The 17,196-nt window shown below is 42.9% G+C and overlaps 1 protein-coding gene across 1 annotated transcript; it reads left to right on the top strand.

Annotated features, from left to right (window-relative positions):
* The first annotated feature begins 6,973 nt into the window (after positions 1 to 6,973).
* On the top strand, positions 6,974 to 13,937 carry EDN1 (endothelin 1). Its single transcript, XM_033113398.1, has 5 exons — positions 6,974 to 7,501; positions 9,068 to 9,239; positions 10,687 to 10,845; positions 11,216 to 11,329; positions 12,818 to 13,937. The coding sequence occupies exons 1-5, from the start codon at positions 7,438 to 7,440 to the stop codon at positions 12,918 to 12,920; spliced, it is 612 nt and encodes a 203-aa protein (XP_032969289.1). The 5' UTR covers positions 6,974 to 7,437; the 3' UTR covers positions 12,921 to 13,937.
* The last annotated feature ends 3,259 nt before the right edge of the window (positions 13,938 to 17,196 follow it).

Below are 17,196 nucleotides of genomic sequence, written 5' to 3'. Positions count from 1 at the left end.
TTTGTAACAAGATAATGTGCTTTACATAAACGTTATTAGTTTCAAGATTTTCTAACCCATGGTCCCTGCTCCCCTCGCATTGCCAGGAAGGAGGAGGGCTGAGAACTGGGCCAGGCTCCATGTGTGTGATCCTTTCCCTCCTTGTCATCTCCCTCCTCTCTCTCCCCTCCCCAGCTGCCCACCCTTCTCCTCCTTCCCTTTTTGTCTTAAAGTGAGTCTTCAGGACTGCTTTCCCCGAAGTCCTGCAGAGGCCTGAACTTCAACCATAAGCAGCTACCACCTATCTTCCTTCATTTTATTCTATTTTTCATTTCCCATGTTTCTCTAAAACAAATCAGCATAAAGTAGCAGCAAACACAATGCCATCACTCTGCATTGTTTGCTCTGATAAGTTATATGTAGGAAAGAAACATACTCCAATGCCTTCTGACTCACCTCACTGCCTGTACTAGAAACTACACGGAGCAAAAGACAATAATCGATACATGTTAAGTAATATTAACAGAAAGTGTGCAGGAGTTTCTTAAGCATCACAGAAAAAATTAATTTTAAAGGCATCAATTTTCAGGAAAATTATTTTTGTAGCCACTTCTAAAGTTTTTTTGTTTTTTTTTCCATCAAAAAAACAAATGGAAAAAAGTACAAATGCCAAATCAAACAAAATCCTTAGTGTTAAATATATTCTGGAGCTTGTGAAATCACATTTACATTTTTAAAAGAATCCAAATGCCCCTTTAGAAAAGTAACCCATTTTTTCCCCCAATTTTTCTCCCCCATGATGACAAGCAGTAATAAACAGTCTTTCCCTTTTCACTGCCTACTCACGTTTGGGAAAAAAATATTATTTGAAAAGAAATTTTCTTTTTTTAGAATTATAGTTCAGAGAAGGAGGTTTGAATTATTTGCAGGGAGGCAGCAGGTAGAAATAATGAAAATAATTTTTGTATTAAATTTTTTCTCATGGAAGAAAGAGTGACAAGAAGAAATGTAGGAAGCCAGAGGACTTTTCTAAAACTCTATGGTGAAGATTTTTTCCCCTTGCAAATGGCTGAGTCCAAAAAGGAGATTTGCAAAATGTGGGAATAATTTTAACTCATTTAATATTTTTTAATACAAATAAAATCCAGACTTCCTAATGGCGACAGAGCCCACACAATGAACTGTCAAAAATCATCTGAGCTTATGTACTAAGAAGAGTTTTTCATGGTTCCTATGCTTTTCCTTCAGAAAACTATAGACAGTCTACATTCTACCGCACATTTCAGAGATATTGGAAAAAGTAACTGCATGTGTCACCTACACAATCTTTCTCTCATCATCCTTGACTGTCTGGTTCTACTGAAAACTGTAAATCCAATAACCAAAATGTCTCATTAAAATTTCCTGCCCCTCGTAGCCATTTCCTGTTCTTTGGCACAGCTCTTAATTCCTCTCATCTTTGAAGACATTTCCTGCCATCCTTTAAAACTCCATTCACCCTCTTTCATTGCAAGATGATTTTTTGAATCAATTAGTACCTCATATCATCATAGCCCTTGCTTCTTTGTAGGTACCTAAGAGTTTCCCACTTTAATGATTTTCCTCCCGCCTCACCCTGTGTTGCTTTTCCCGTGTGGCTTTTATTAATTCCATGTCAGTCTATTGACTTGTGACTATAAGTCCACCTTACTTTGACAACGGAACACAGAAAGTACCTAAAATTACTTTTATACCCAGTGGGGGCTCAATACACATATATGCACATGAAATTAGAGAAATTGAATAATAGAAGCTTTCTGGTTTCAGATTTCTAATGTGAAAGCGAATTGCAAATGAATAATTTTCTTGCTTCTTTCCTAGGGTATCTTATAAAAATTCAGCAGGAAACCAAAGGCCTTTTATTACACAGAAGTTAGGAAAGAGCTAAGACTTTTGGATTATTTTTTTGCCGTTATATATGAGGTGGGAAAGAAACTTTTGTTTTCAACTCTATTGAGATATAATTGACAGATGACATTGTGTAAGTTTAACGTATCGATTTGATACGTGTTCAACGTATCGATTTGATACGTTTACATATTGCAACATACATTTACAAACTGCAACATTAGCTAAATCTCTATCATATCACATAATTACCATTTCTTTTTTGTGTGAGAACATTTAAGATGCACTCCTAGCAACTTTCAAGTATATAACACAGTACTCTTGACAATGCTGTGTGTAAGATCCCCAGAATTTATTCATCTTCTAACTGGAATTTTAACCAGCATCTCCTCATTTCCCTCACTCCCAACCCTCAACCCTTGGTAACCACCATTCTACAAGAAACTCTGAAAAACAGAAAAGAAATTCACAATCAGAATTAAATGGAGTCATGAAAAGGATTTTGATTGCAGTCGACTTAAAACCAGAGTCAGCCTACGGATTGCCACACACATGCAACTTGCTTAAGAAAACGTGAAGGCAGGTATCGTATTTGTAAGGCACCTGCCCTCCAGAATGAGTTTATTTTCAAACACGTGTCTAGAACGTTTACGTAAATCAGGTTTAATGAAATGACTTGACCGTAGTCCACTCACCCTCACGTGCTGTTCTACCCTGGCGTTAGAATCCCTTTAGCTCCACATGTCATAAATGACACGGAATTAAAATTAAAAATAAAAATAGGGGGAGGCATCCATTGCCATCACATTTTTCTAGTCTCTCTCTGAGGTGTGACATATTACAATCACTCTCCTATCCCAATCTACAGGTTCAGATATGTGTGTGTGTGTGTGTATATCAGTAAAAACACTTAAAAGGACATTTAAATTCAGGATAGAGGGTTGAAAATATCATAAAGGACAACAGCCAAAATATTGAAGGGAGAGCCACGGGGAAGTACCAACTAGGAACTTTTGGGTTATATAAACTCTTTGTGTTTTCAGATCCTGGAACTCACGTTTCTTTGAAGTGCATGCATCCTTGCGAGAGTTTGATGTGGAATATTTTGAGTTTATCTTAGAAAGTAGAAGTCAGAGAGTAGAATTAAACCAGAGCTTAATTCTTAACATAATAAGTATAAGACATTGCAGTGGAAAGAACTGTGTTCCCTGAGAGTGGTAAGCATGCTTGTGTTTATAAGGTACATGGTTGAATAGTTTTTATTTCCAATAATAGCTTAATAAATACACAATGATTATGTTTAATTTAACATGTATTAAACTATGATTTCTGTACATCATTTAACCATATAAATAAATATGTATATTACTTAACCATACAAAGCATGATTTCATGTACATTATTGCTTAGGATAGTAATGACAGTAAATTTCCTTAAAATTATTCAAATAAAGAACTAAGTCAGTTAGTTCCTTAAAAGTATTCAAATAAAGAACTAGATCAGTTAGTTGGATGGAAAAGTATTCAGTAAAAATGTATGGGTGGCCCACAAATATGGCAAAAGCTGTGAAAGAGGTTTATGAATGACTGGGAAATGCTAAATTAAAAAACTGAGGCATATTCTTTTAAACGAAACACTTGCTCTCTGTTGTTGTATGGATGAAAGTGTCAAGGAAGTGGAGTTGCATACGGTATATGTTTTTAAAATGCATGGGATGAATCCCTCCTGAGCATTATCCTATTCCTGTGCAAAATCAACCATTAAATTTTGGACTGTGGGAAGAAGCTGCAGTGGTTCACGGCTGGTGGAGGTGTGTAATGTATCATGGAGTAATGTCTTAGTGCACAATCTTTCACAACGGCCCTATGCAAAGTAGCAACGTGAAATAGTCAGCAGTGCACCAATGAACCCGGCATGGATAGCTTCCCAGTGCCTGCAATAAACTAGTTCCCCATTCTTTGTGCTGGTGTCAAGCAACCTAACGGCTGTTCTTTTTGCTGAGCTAAATGTAACATCTCACACCAGATTTATTGGCTTGGCAAAGTTGCAAACCTTATTACGCAAAAGTTGAGAAAGAGCAAAGCTGAAGAGTGCTAAAAACAGTACACTTTGCTACTGTGTAGTATCTGTATTTGGGGCTCAGGGTGTTTTATTTATAGATATCTATTAATACACAGCAAAAGATACAGAAAGAAACACATTAAAAATACGTTTATCAACTGGTTTCTAGTATTCAAGTGTTACAACAAAAGCAAGAACAGCAACAACAAACTGTTCTGTTGGGCGGGGAGAAGCCATCTTCTTCACCTCTTCTCTCCCTTCCCTTTCCTCTCTGAGGAGGAGTGTGGCGACAAAGAGCCTTTCCCCTCCTAAACTTTGGAGGGGCGGAGTGGGGGGCTGTGGACGGAGGTGGGGTCTCCACACTCACGACTGTGTCCAGCTCTTTCAACCTCCTCCTTTCCTACCTCCCTCTCTAGCAATGCTTCAAGTGGAGGAGAGGTGGGGGCATCTAGCTTGTAAAACTGGTTTGTTAAGGTTCTTTCTCCCTCCCCCTCTTGCTCCTTGGAAAACTTTTTTGCTGGGTAGCTGCCTGGCAGTGCCATAACTGAATTCTCTGGGCTTGAAAGGGACTTCCCCTTCCTTCTAGAGTAAGAAAAAAGTGCTGCTGCAAGAGGCCAAGATGGAGCGATGGACGGAGAAGGCAGATACCACCATTCTCCCATGACACACAAAGGAAGAGAGGTAGAAGTACACACACATACATGCCGGTATGCATCTTAGAAACTCAGGATTCAAAAGGATGGGCCAAGATTGTACTTGGAACGATGGGACCCTCCCAAGTCTGAAACCCTGTGCATTAACTTTAGCAGAGCCCTAGAAGGCCCTAGGTGAGAGGTGCAGGGCAGATCATTGCCACCCACTTCTTGTATTTATAATTAAAATACATTCACAAGAAGACAGACAGAAGAGAGGAGGGAGGGCTGTGGGAAGGCGTGTGGGCAGTTTCATTTTGCTTCACTTCCCTACCTAATCGTTGGGTGCTGCTGGCACCAGCAAGGGCAGCCTACCAAGGTGGGGGTGGCTGTGCAGAGACTGGCTTCCTTGCTGGAGGGTAGTTCAGACTGGCCCCGGGGAGACTGGGAGGGTAAGGGCGGTGGTTTCCAGGGAGGAGCTTAGGACAGGTTGGTCCTGACCGTGGCCAGTGTTCTGTCAAAGGTGTCAAAGGTGTGTGTTGGGGTAGCCCTGGCAAGACACAATTCCCTCACCACCTTTCCCTTGCTGAGGAAAGCTTGGATCTTGTGAATATGACATCAGCTTCCTCTGCTGTTATTGTGGTTTTCTGGGGGGGAAGAGGTTGGGATGCACTGGCCAGAGCTGAGGGGGCCAGAGTTGACTTCCTGCTTGGTGCCACCCAGTTCTAGAGGGAGCTATGCCCTCCCCAGCACCTAGGGCTGGGCGAGGTAAGCAAAGGGAGGGAGCAGAGGGCCCAGGCAGAGGCTCCTCGGGTTGGGTGGAGGCCTCTCTGGATGAGAGTGTGGGAGGGCGGGACCCTGCCTCGCTCCCATCTCTAGCTCTTGTGCACTGGGACACTTTAGGAGACAGATCTCATTATGGAAATGACACTGCTACTGTTACTGTCTCCCAAACTGTGGTGACTTCTAGGGAGATCCAGGGGGCCCAACTGTGCTCAGGCCCACAGTTTTGGTGTTGGGACAAAAATCTCTCCTTTCGATTCTAGAGGAGAAGGAGGAAGACACGGTTCATGGCATCCTCTTGAGTATTGGACATGGGTCTACATTTGAATATGCCCCACTCCCCGCTTCCACAGGGGAGGAAGTTGGGGTAAAACAAGATGAAGATGTGGAGGAAGCCCCTGTTTGATGGAGTCCCTACACGCTAGATGCAGAGTCATCTTTTTCTTGTGTGCAGATGTTCTAAACTTATTCCATAGGCCTTACTCAGAGCACTGTGAGAAATTTGGGGGAGCATGGAAACTGGTGCTTCAGTTTTGTCTCTTGAAAAATGAGCCTAACTGAAAATACCAATGTCTTACATTTATGTTTTGCTTTGTACATTACAGCAAGTTGTCACCTCCGCAGTAACTGCCCTGTGGGTACCTCAGGGGATATTTCAAGGTTAAATAGACAGGAAATTGCTTTGGAAATGTAAACACATTAGTAAATGTGAGGTATTAGGTGATCCCCTTATTCAGCATGGCCATTTTCTCCTTCCCAACACCTCATTGCATATTCAACTAACCCTATACAAGAACACCCTTTGTCCTAAACGAAGAAAGCAAAGCATAAAACCCAGAAAATATGTCCCTGTGTAGGGGACATCCCCCTATCTTATGTTAGGAGCTATTCCTCGCCCTTTGTCAGATCCCACTTCAGGTTGCATTTCCTTCGGTTGGAAGCCAGGGCCTTTACGTTTTGTCCTCAGAAAACATCAGCCCCTGTAGCTCTTGGTCGCCCCCTGGCGTTCCTCTCCCGCTATTTCTTAAGATTGGTGCTGTTGAACCTGGGGCGTTCTGGGCAGGGGAAGAGGGTGGACACAGAAAAATCCTTGGGGAGGGGGGTTCTAATCAGTAATACTGAAAGGATTGGGTATGTGCCTGAAAGGGCTCTAATTTTTCTGTTTGAATAAACTTCATTTCCTTGCCATTCTCTCACCGATCTTTTTCACCGTGGAAGCAAAAAACTTCAGCAAAAAAAAAAAAAAACTTAGGGGAGGGGGCTTGGAACAAGGGGAAAGCACGTTAATCTGCCAAAATAATTTGACCCCGAGTAGGGGAGAGTGAAGAGGGGAAACATTCTCTTGTTTGATCAACACTGAGAAATCAGAGACATAAAAGGAAAATGAAGTGAACAACAATTAAAAAAAAAAATCCCCGCACACAATACAATCTATTTAAACTGTAGCTCATACTTTTCATACCAATGGTATGACTTTTCTGGAGTCCCTGTTCTGATTCTTGAACTCTGGGGCTGGCAACTTGCAAAGGGGAAGCAGACTCCAGCGCCGCACGGGCAGGTTTACCAAAGGTCTCCAATGGGTATTTTCTTTTTCTTAGCCCTGCCCCTGAATTGTCAGACGGCGGGCGTCTGCCTCTGAAGTTAGCAGTGATTTCCTTTAGAGCCTGGCCTTATCTCCGGCTGCACGTTGCCTGTTGGTGACTAATAACACAATAACATTGTCTGGGGCTGGAATAAAGTTGGAGCTGTTTACCCCCACTCTATAGGGGTTCAATATAAAAAGCCGGCGGAGAGCTGTCCAAGCCAGACGCGCTTCTGCATCTGCGCTGGGGCAAGTGCTGCGAAGGTCCTCGGGTCTCCGCTGGTGTCCCCGCATCGCAAGCCACCCGCCGCGTGCGTCTTCAGACGGCTCCCACTGCCTTCTCTCCTGGCAGAAACTTCTTTTTCTCCCCATTAAGGAGCACTTAGACTGAAGGATCACTTTGAGATCAGAGTAACTAGAAGCGCTTTGAGGGAACTGAAGCTGCTTTTCTTCGTTTTTTTTTTTTCCTTCGGGTTTAGTTTGCAGCGGAGGAATTTTGATCCCTTTTACAGAATGGATTATTTCCCCATGATTTTCTCTCTGCTGTTTGTGGCTTTCCAGGGAGCTCCAGAAACAGGTAGGCACGTTGACTTGTAAATATCTGAATGTTAATGTCTTCTTATCCACTTTAATGCTTTTCTTGCTTCTGTTTTTTTCCCTTCCTTTTACTACTGCAGCTCAGATATCAAGTGTCTGGGAATTATCGCTCAAAGCTACTTAAGTTTTCTACTGGGAAAAAATTCCTCTATTGAATACAATGGCTCCTATAGCATTAAAATAACATTGTCGTTAGTGCATACAGTATTTCCTCGGCTTTTAACAATGCAACTCAAGAAACGTAAAGGCAAGATTAATTTAGCCAAATGTATATTTGCAATATATGTGTTCATACAGGTATTAGGACATATAAGAATGTATATCTCATTCAAATACCGTTTTAATAATGTGTTAATGTGTAAAATATTTAAACATTTCAGCTTGAAGCCAAGGAATTTTATTCAAGTCATTCAAGCAATATATGAGCAGTAAAATCACCTGCAGAACAGTCTGTTGAATAACCCCCTCAGGCGGTTTCAGGGTGAAGCAGATGTTTTCTTTAAAAATTTGTCATTATTGACTTTAGGTTTCTTTTGGCAGATTTTTGGCACCCAAAACAGTGTGAGCTCTATTTACAGTTTTATTCACCTGTCCTGGGAGGGGAGCTGGGGTAAATCTTGGCTGCTTAAGGATTTAGATAGGACATGTGCATCTGCCCAGGTCCCCCTTCTAGGGTCAATGCACTGTTTTTGTCTTTTCGTGACCCTGACTAAAGAGAAAGGATGTCAAGGGAATGAAAATCCTGGAATGTGTCTGATCATTTGAAATGTACAAAATTGGGCAGATAAGCTGCTTGGCTAACTTGCCTGTGCTACAGCGGGGTGGGGGAGGAGGTGATCCCACAGATGCCAGGCTGTGCCGGCCGGGGCTTCTGAATTCTACACCCACAGAACCTTGCCGAGGTCCCCGAGCTGCTCCTCAGCTTCACCTTAGCTCAGTGGTTTCTGTGGAGCTGACCTCCTGGGATGAATATTGTAAAGCTGATTTCTCATCTTTCCCTCCAATGATCTCCCTAAAGTTTTTGACCTCCGCCTAATTTCATCGGGTATATATTATCTGGGCTACTCCCTGCCCTACACATGGCGTGAAGAGGGTGCTCCCCTCACGGGAAGGGCATATGCTGCACAGGGAGGTGGCTGCCAACCTAGGAGGATGCAGTGTGATTTACTTAATTTTAGATTTGTGGTCATTGGCCAATTTTAAGCCACTGACGGTTCTGCTGTCTTACTAAGTTCCATGCCGAAGCCAACCCAGATTTCTAACCGGCCGCTTGGAAGGCTGCTTCAGGGGGCTGGTGAGGCCCTTTCCAAGCGGTTGTTCCCCCCACGCTTGTATAATCTCTCTGAAGGTGGATAAGGCAGTAGGGGTAGAGGTGAAGCCGTGTTAAGCAGGGAAACAAGTAAAGAGCCCTTTTCCTCTGTGTGGCTTGCTGAAGGCAGGTTGTGCGCTTCATCCGCTTTTACCTGCTCTGCTAGATCGGGCGTCAGTCACGTGATGCAGCATCTCTGAGGAGACATCCCCGCTGACCTGCTCTTTCTCTCCGCAGCCGTCTTGGGCGCCGAGCTCAGCACCGGGGCGGACAGCGGAGGAGAGAAGCCGTCTCCCAGTGCACCCTGGCGGCCCCGCCGCCGCTCCAAGCGCTGCTCCTGCTCTTCCTTGATGGATAAAGAGTGTGTCTACTTCTGCCATCTGGACATTATCTGGGTCAACACTCCCGAGTGAGTCTCTAGAGGGCATCGTCACTCTAGTCATCTGTTTGCTCTGGCGTCACCAGAGAATGGACCTTAGTCACTCTAGCTCCTTTTCGGGGAAGCTCCTGGTTTGGATGCTGAAGGTAGCCTTTCTGACAACATGGAAGTGCCTCATTGGGTGGGGACAGTGCCCCTCCATTCCTGAAAAGAACAGGATAACTTGCTTCTTAGCAACACAGGAGAGGGTCTTCTGAGAGCGGTAGCTCAGATCTCACATGACAGGACAGATGGAAAGAGCTGCTGGCTAGCAGGAGGCTGCCACCCATTTCTGAGGAGAAGCTAAGTGTGGGGCGTTGGGGGAATGTTTTCTCAGTGGGATCTGTCTGGGTTTAGGGACTGAGGTGCCGAGGTCATATGACTTCTCAGGGGATGGTAGAGACTTACGAGGCAGAAGCAATTATAGAGATTTATAATCCAATCCCTCATTTTACTTATAGAAAAACTAAGACCCAAAATGTTGAAGTCACTTGCCCAACAATGAGTTGGTGACTACGCTAGACCTAGAACCTGGATGTTCTGACCCCTCTGGACTTTCCCCTTAGAAAAGCTCATTTCAAGACATGATAGAAATATGGCCTGTAGATTTCTCTCCTGCGTCTAGAGTGAGGAAAGCACTTTCTCCCCCTTCACCCTGGAAGCTAGCTCCCCCATCAGCATCACAAACAAAAACATGTTTATTGTGCCTACAGTGTCCCAGTATGGTGAGGGATGACCAAAATCCGAACAAAATCAAATCAAACCAAACCCAGCCCACTATGAGCCCAATACTTAGTAAGGTGATTCTCCCAAGGGGCGAACTTTTTTTCTTAGGTGAGAATCAAATCGGGCACATTGGAAATTACTGGGAGCATCCTGGCACAGAGTCCTTCTATAGTCATACCACCAGATTGCCCAAGATGTTCAAACTTGGGAGTAGTATGTCTCCTTCTGCCCCCTCAGGGGCACGTACAGCATTATCATGTGGCTTGAATTGAAAATAGGTTTTCAAAATCTCGTCAATCGTGGTTTTGAATGGTTTTGAAATCCCCCTTTTCTTTCCTCCCATAGTTGTTAACTAAATAGAATGTTAGACAAGGAAGAAAATATGAAACAGATACCAAAGCAGAGATGTCATAATTTTGGACAAAAAATAATGCAGCTTGTGTCGAGAAGAAATTAAACGTTGTTAAGAGTTGGAATTCAATGGAATTTCATTGAGTTAAAAAAAAACTGGTTTCTTCTGGTTGGGTAGACACACTCAGGGCCCTTGACAGGCATGTGACCCTGACGTGCCATACTTCATTCCCCTAAATTTCTCTACCAAACACCACGTGGTGAGCTCCTTGTGTCCAAATGGAATGAGTTTGCCCTACAGAATGCATCATTTTGACTATAAATTACGCTAATATGTTTTGTTCCTCTCTTTTGATAATAGGCACATTGTTCCATATGGACTTGGAAGCCCTTCTAGGTCCAAGCGATCCTTAAAGGATTTATTTCCTACAAAAGCAACAGACCACAGGAACAGATGCCAGTGTGCCAGCCAAAAAGACAAGAAGTGCTGGAATTTTTGCCAAGCAGGAAAAGAACTCAGGTGAGTAAAAACCTTTGCTTTTGAACAGTTTTATGGCCTTGTGACCATCTTCCTATGATAATGCTGCAAATCAGAAGCACAAGCTTCCAGTTATAGAATAAATAAGCCACAGGGATGTAGTGGACAACACAGGGAATGTGTCAATAACATCAGAACCTCGCACTGTGGCAGATGGATACTAGCCTTATTGTGGTGGTCACATCGTAAGGTGTATAAATGTCGAATCACTATGTTGTACACTTGAAACTAAAATAATATTGTACGTCAACTATACTCTAATATTTTTTTTTCAAAGAGAGATTAACAGAGGCATTGAGAGCAAATGAAGATACCATTGCTGAAATGTTTTTCTCTACGTGTATTTCAACAGGGACCAAGACACTATGGAGAAAGGCCCGAATGACCGTAAGAAAGGAAAAGACTGTTCCCAGCTTGGAAAGAAGTGCATTCATCAGCAGCTGGTGGAAGGAAGAAAAATAAGACGGTAAGAGGTTCCTAAGAGCAGCTAGTCCCTGTCACCAGTGCTAATGCTCTGCTCCCCCAGTCATTCTTTCTTTGATGGGTTAGAAAGGCTTAGAAGACAAAGGGGATCTTCATATTCTATAGACTAAAAGGAGCAAAGGAATCCCTCTCAAATACTTTTTTTGAAGGCCCCGAATGCAGACTGTTGCCCACTTTTGTGATCCTTAGCAACCCCCCCCCCCAGTAAAAAGGGAGATTTTGCAAACAATATACATCTAGACACACCTTAGTCTTTTGGTCATATCCAGCCTTGGCCTCTGAGTCAAATGTATTTACTGCTTTCCCATGTCAGGGAAAGGTGTTTTTTTTTTGGTTGTTTTTTTTTTTTTTTTTTTTTTTTAAATCAAAGTGTCATGTACGATCAAGTTCTTCAAAAAGTAGCAGTTATTCAAATGGCCAAAGGGAAAATAAAGTCATTAGGTAGGGTTGGTGAGAGTTAGAACATACTGTTTTTTGGGTTTATTTATTTACTTAAATAGGGAAAGGCATTTGGTGGACAGCCAGTGCCATTCCAAAAAGCTCTCTCATTTTCTAGTCCGTCATGAGCAGGGGCCGAAAAGGGTCTGGATTAGTTAATGTCATAGGGTTACTTTGAGCAGCTCGGCAGCGAGGACCCTGCCAAATCCTAAACATTGTAGAATTCACAACCCAAATGGAGGAAACCTTTCAGATCTGTCACATGGTCTACGTTTCCCTATCATGGTCTGTGGGAACTTTTCCTAGAAATCCAATGGCAAGAAGTTCTAGAATCCAAATGTTCTGGGCACAGGTCTGGCCTTTGTGAACTGTTTCTCAGTTGTGACCTACTCAAGTGTGACACATCCCCAGATTTGTGTGGATTCATACTTATCATTGCTGTTTCCGTGTTTATGTTCTTGGGCCATACTGATGATCCCCCAGATCCAAGATTAACACAAACCACAGTTTCTGAGCTGACTTGAAAATTTGTTTTTGTTAGTTTCTATCATATCATCTACTATATCAATGTTACAGTTCTTCCCTCTTTCTTTATCCTGCAAAAAGAAAGCATTAAACCTGCAAGAAAAAGGTTTTTCTAATTGCCATTTGCTTTGGACCTCTGTGTACACCTCTCTTTATTTCTTTCCTACTAAGGGTGGTGATGTGGGGTGGGGCCAAAGAAGAAAAGAGAGTATCTCTAGTTTACCTTGAAATTGGACTTTAAAGTTGTACTTAATGCCCAGTTCCCCTTAGAGATGACCGTATCACCCTTCATCCCTGCCCCGCACCCCCCACGCCATTCTAGGCATAAAAGGCAGGTTTTATTTTCACTTGTGGTTAGCAAAGGGTAGTACATTGTTGTGGTTGGTGGTGAAAGTTCAGAAACCAGATTTAGATTTGTTTGTGCCAAATTCTAACTTTAGATGTTTCTTTTGCCCAGGAATGATTTTATTTTAAATAACATTTGTTTTCTCTTGTCTTCTTTTAATAGGTTGGAGGCCGTCAGCAACAGCATCAAAACATCTTTTCATATTGCCAAGCTGAAAGCTGAACTCTACAGAAAGAAGAAAGTGACCCACAACCGAACACACTGATTACAGAACCGCCCTGTCTGAAGTAATCTCCTTCACGGAGAGGGCCGTGCGGTGCGGCTGAATCTGCACTCTCTCCACACTGGCTGGGATCACAGCAAAAGCATCCCTCCTGCTTAGACCATTTCTTGTTCCAGACTGGCAAGGAACCAGTGTCCTCCTTCCGAACATTCCAACACGGGTTAAGGAGTTCCCTAACCCATCTTCATTTGCTTCCATCAGTGGTAATGGCTTTTGTCTCTCTTCAGGGCTGACAATGGACCACTTAGAGAACGCAGAGAGACACAAGGACTTGCAAATTATGGTGGCATCCTCCACAGGGAGGAGAGGAGACTCCACCTGCGGGTGGGGTTCCTGAAGAGGGTCTGAAGGGAGTGTTTGCGGCTCACTCAGGCGCCTGGCACATTTCAGGGAGAAACTGCAAAATCCACACAAAGATTTTCTAAGGAATGCACAAATTGAAAACACACTCAAGTAAAAAAAAAAAAAAGACTTTTAAAAAAAATTCACAGAATGCAAAACTGAAAGAAACTGTTACTACTGTCAATCGGGATGAGTTTCCTAAATATGAGTCTACCTCACACGTATTGCACTCTGACAGAAGTATTTCCCCAGCTTTAATTATTGCCTCCCAAATTCTTCTCTGTCCTGCTACCCGCTCCTCGGAAACCTCCATGCTCAATCCTAGCCTCGTAGAAGTCTGGTCTAATGTGTCAGGAGTAGATATAACATTTTCATGATAATCTACTAGCTCTGATCCATAAGAAAAAAAGGTCATCGAATCAGGAGATTCCCTTACCTTTATTTTTGGAAACACAATGGTATAGGGTTGTTTATGAAAGATATCAAAGAGTAAACATTGGTTATGCTTTAAAGCAGTCAAATTATTTTCCTTTATGTAACTGGCAAATGGAAGAGGTTGGATTAAATTTTGATGTACTTATTTTTTTATAGATATTTATATTCAAACAATTTATTCCTTATATTTACCATGTTAAATATATATCTGGGCAGGCCATATTGGTCTATGTATTTTTTAAAATGTATTTCTGAATGAAATTGAGAAAATGTTTTGTTTTGCCTGTCAAGGTAATGACTTTAGAAAATAAATAATTTTTCCCCTACTGTACTGATTTTGAATCCTTTCTGAAATTCCTAAGAAGTGGGCCAAAGCAGTAAGAAGTATGAAGGGGAACAATTCCTAGAAAGGTGACAGTTAGAAGGAAAATAGTTTTAGCTGATTAAAAAAAGAATTTGATCTATATCTTAAAAGTTACCTTTAGACTGCCTTAAGGTAAAAAACAAAACAAACCCCAGCTTTAACCTCTCTTTCTTTCCCTGCCCAGCAGCCTTCTGTTTCCCCTTCACCTGAAAACTCCCCAGGGATTTCATCCATTAGCTTTGCTCAGGCTATTAGACAGGCTCCAGCAGTTTAAGCTGATGGTGTGGTGAGAGGTGCTTTCTCCATATTGATGGGCTGAAGGAAGTAAGGGCAAGGCAACCTCTCCAAAGGTGCCCAATTATACACAGTTCCACACCAGAGCAGCTTGGAGAAAATGGCCTGCTCAGAGCAAATTAGGGACCCCCAATGGCCTTTCCTTTGCCCAGATGAAGAATTCGGTTTATTCAGGAACACTGAGCACCTTTGCTCCTTCATGGTAGCCCAGGACTGGACACATGCCCGTGATCACAGCACCACTCTCCTGTCCACTTTGTCTTGGCTGCCCTTGCCAAACCATTGAGGAAAACGGCATAGTAAGTGCTTGTGACCAACAGAAGCCCATAAGAGCATGATCAGCTTATGAGAATCTTCACTGCCCTTCTCTAATAGTGTCTGAAAGAATGTCTGGCATTCAACAAATATTAGCTCACAGTGATCACTGTTGTCCAAACAGTGACTCATCTGAAGGATGTTAAATAACAGCCTTCAGGTGTGCTTCGTCAACGTCCTGGGCAGAGTTTCTACCTTTATCGGTATTGTTTTTCATCCTTCGCTTTTTTTTTTTTAAAGAGACAGTCCAACGTCTTTGCAGAAGTGATTCTAAAGATCATTTTATCCAGCAACCTGGTTCTCAGTGTATGTCTCTCAAGGGGACTGTGAAGTTTTGCCCACGATGACAAGGGACTTGGGCTGAATTGAGTCACTACTTAATCTTCAGCAACCATTCCACCCCCTGCATCGTGGGTTCCCTCATCTGTTAAAAGCAGGGTTGGGGGGGCGTTTCTCTAACAGCTCCAAGAAAGAGCCTGAGATCCCGTGAAGAAGTTGCATTGCGTAGGAGAGTGAAGGTCTGCGCTTGGAGGACGAGGGTCTAATACATTTAAGTGGGAGTTGGAATGGGAAGAAATCACCAAGTAAAAAGAACAACCCAGCAAGAAAATATAAACTTTTCTCCCTCTTTATCTTTAAATCCTCTTTCCCCATGCTGCCTGCTTGAGTACCGGCAAGAAAAGTAAAAAGCATGAAACTGCTCTCCTAGGGCATGAGAGTCAGTAAGAAAATAAGTTGGAAGGTTCATAAGAAATTAATATTTTTCAGGTATGTACAGGTAAGATTCAATATTATTTAAGGTCCATGCCGGCATGAGGGGTGAACTGATGTGATGGTCTGTGATACATCCTGCAATTTTTTTCAGGAAAAGCATGGTTTTTGAAAGCCCATTTAGGACAGATTTCTCTCTTCACATTAATGGCCAGGCAGGGCTTTGATCTCCGCACTCCAAGGACCAGAGGATCTTGGGTGGGGAGCGGTGACCTTTGGTGGAAGGAGAGGAGCCCACTGAGGGATACTTCATTTTTTACCCCAGGGACTGGCTTCTTTTATGATGGAAACTAACCGTTGGCTTTAATCCTGCCTGCGCTTCCTAAAACACTCAGGATATTATATTCTAAGTAGAGTTCGCAGCACCCAAGGTATTCGACTAAGCTAGAGCTCCCTTAGGAAGACTTGGTAACATTAAGAAAGAGCAATCATTTGTCTTTCCAGGTGAAAAGAGCCAAGGCCCAGAGACGAAAGTGACCTGTCTAAGATCACACAGCGAGCTGTAGTATCTCTGGATCCCTGAAGCGTTGAACACAGATGTTTCACCCAGAGGCATCTGGAGGTCACTGGAGACAGACGCCCAAGCAAACCTTTATTGAGGGTTCTGGGTGGTAAAGGCAAAATCACTCTTTCTAAAAGCTTTGTCTTCCAGCCTCACAGCTCATGGTTGCCAGAGCCATCCTCACGAGATAAAAGGGAAGAGGTGTAGGGGAAGAAAAAAAGAAATGTAAGGAGGCATACAAATCTCATGGCATCATGAAGTGAATTTCTATAGGATGAAACGGAACATAGCTATGAACTTTCAATTATTATTATTTTAGGGTTTAATTCCCAAATAATCCTTAGATAATAGGAGTGAAGGGGAATTCTCTGGGTCAGTTAGTTCTCTTACTAGAGCAAGGCAGTGTTTTTTAATTCTATGTCTAACATCTTGAAAATGCTTCTGTTCCAGCCCCAATTCTCAATGTGTAAAACATTATTTTCATGCCTATGTTCTCAGTGGAGGTCTTTCCACCTTGGCTGTCTCTCACCTTTGCACTCACAGTTCCTGGGATCCTGGGTCGGGGGCTCAGGATGTACCTACGGCAGGTGAATGTTGCTGTTCTCATAGGCTTACAATTTAACAGCAACCCCTCATCTTTGCAGAGAACTGGATTTCCCATCGCCTTTTCACATCCCTTCTCTCATTTGACCCCCGTCCCCCAACAATCTCTTCGGGATATTAGGGCCATATTTCTACACCCATTTGACAGCCGAGGAAACAGACATACTGGATGAGTAAGTGGCTTGTTCAGACTCCTCCATCACGCAAATAGCAATACTGGAACTCAGGGCCTCTGATCCTTTCTCCTTAAACTGCTCCAGAGCAGACAAGATATAGCACTGGCCCCGAAGCTTTGGTACATGTAGGTTATTTCCATCTTGCTAGTGAGCTACGAGCGGAATTAACTTTTTTATTACTCTCTCAGGAATATCAATATTCCACATGTGCCCCTGGGGCCTAGTGGTGAACAGCTCAGCTGTACGCTCTGCGTTTACTCCCTCATCCTTACTATGGTAGTGTGTGCTTGGCAGAAAAATCATGACAATTTACAATGCCTACGTCCAAATCCGGTGCCATGGGTGCTTCATTAACAACGACCAGTAATAGACCCAACACAGGGTCTATTTCCTCTACAGAGGAAACTGTAGTGATGAATGGGTGGTGGCAAAGGCCATGACACTTCCTCTGGAGAA

The sequence above is a fragment of the Rhinolophus ferrumequinum genome, chromosome 9 (genome assembly GCF_004115265.2).
Source record: "Rhinolophus ferrumequinum isolate MPI-CBG mRhiFer1 chromosome 9, mRhiFer1_v1.p, whole genome shotgun sequence".
Classification (NCBI taxonomy): domain Eukaryota; kingdom Metazoa; phylum Chordata; class Mammalia; order Chiroptera; family Rhinolophidae; genus Rhinolophus; species Rhinolophus ferrumequinum.
Note: the sequence above shows the minus strand (reverse complement) of the source record. Positions and strands in the feature narration are given on the sequence as shown.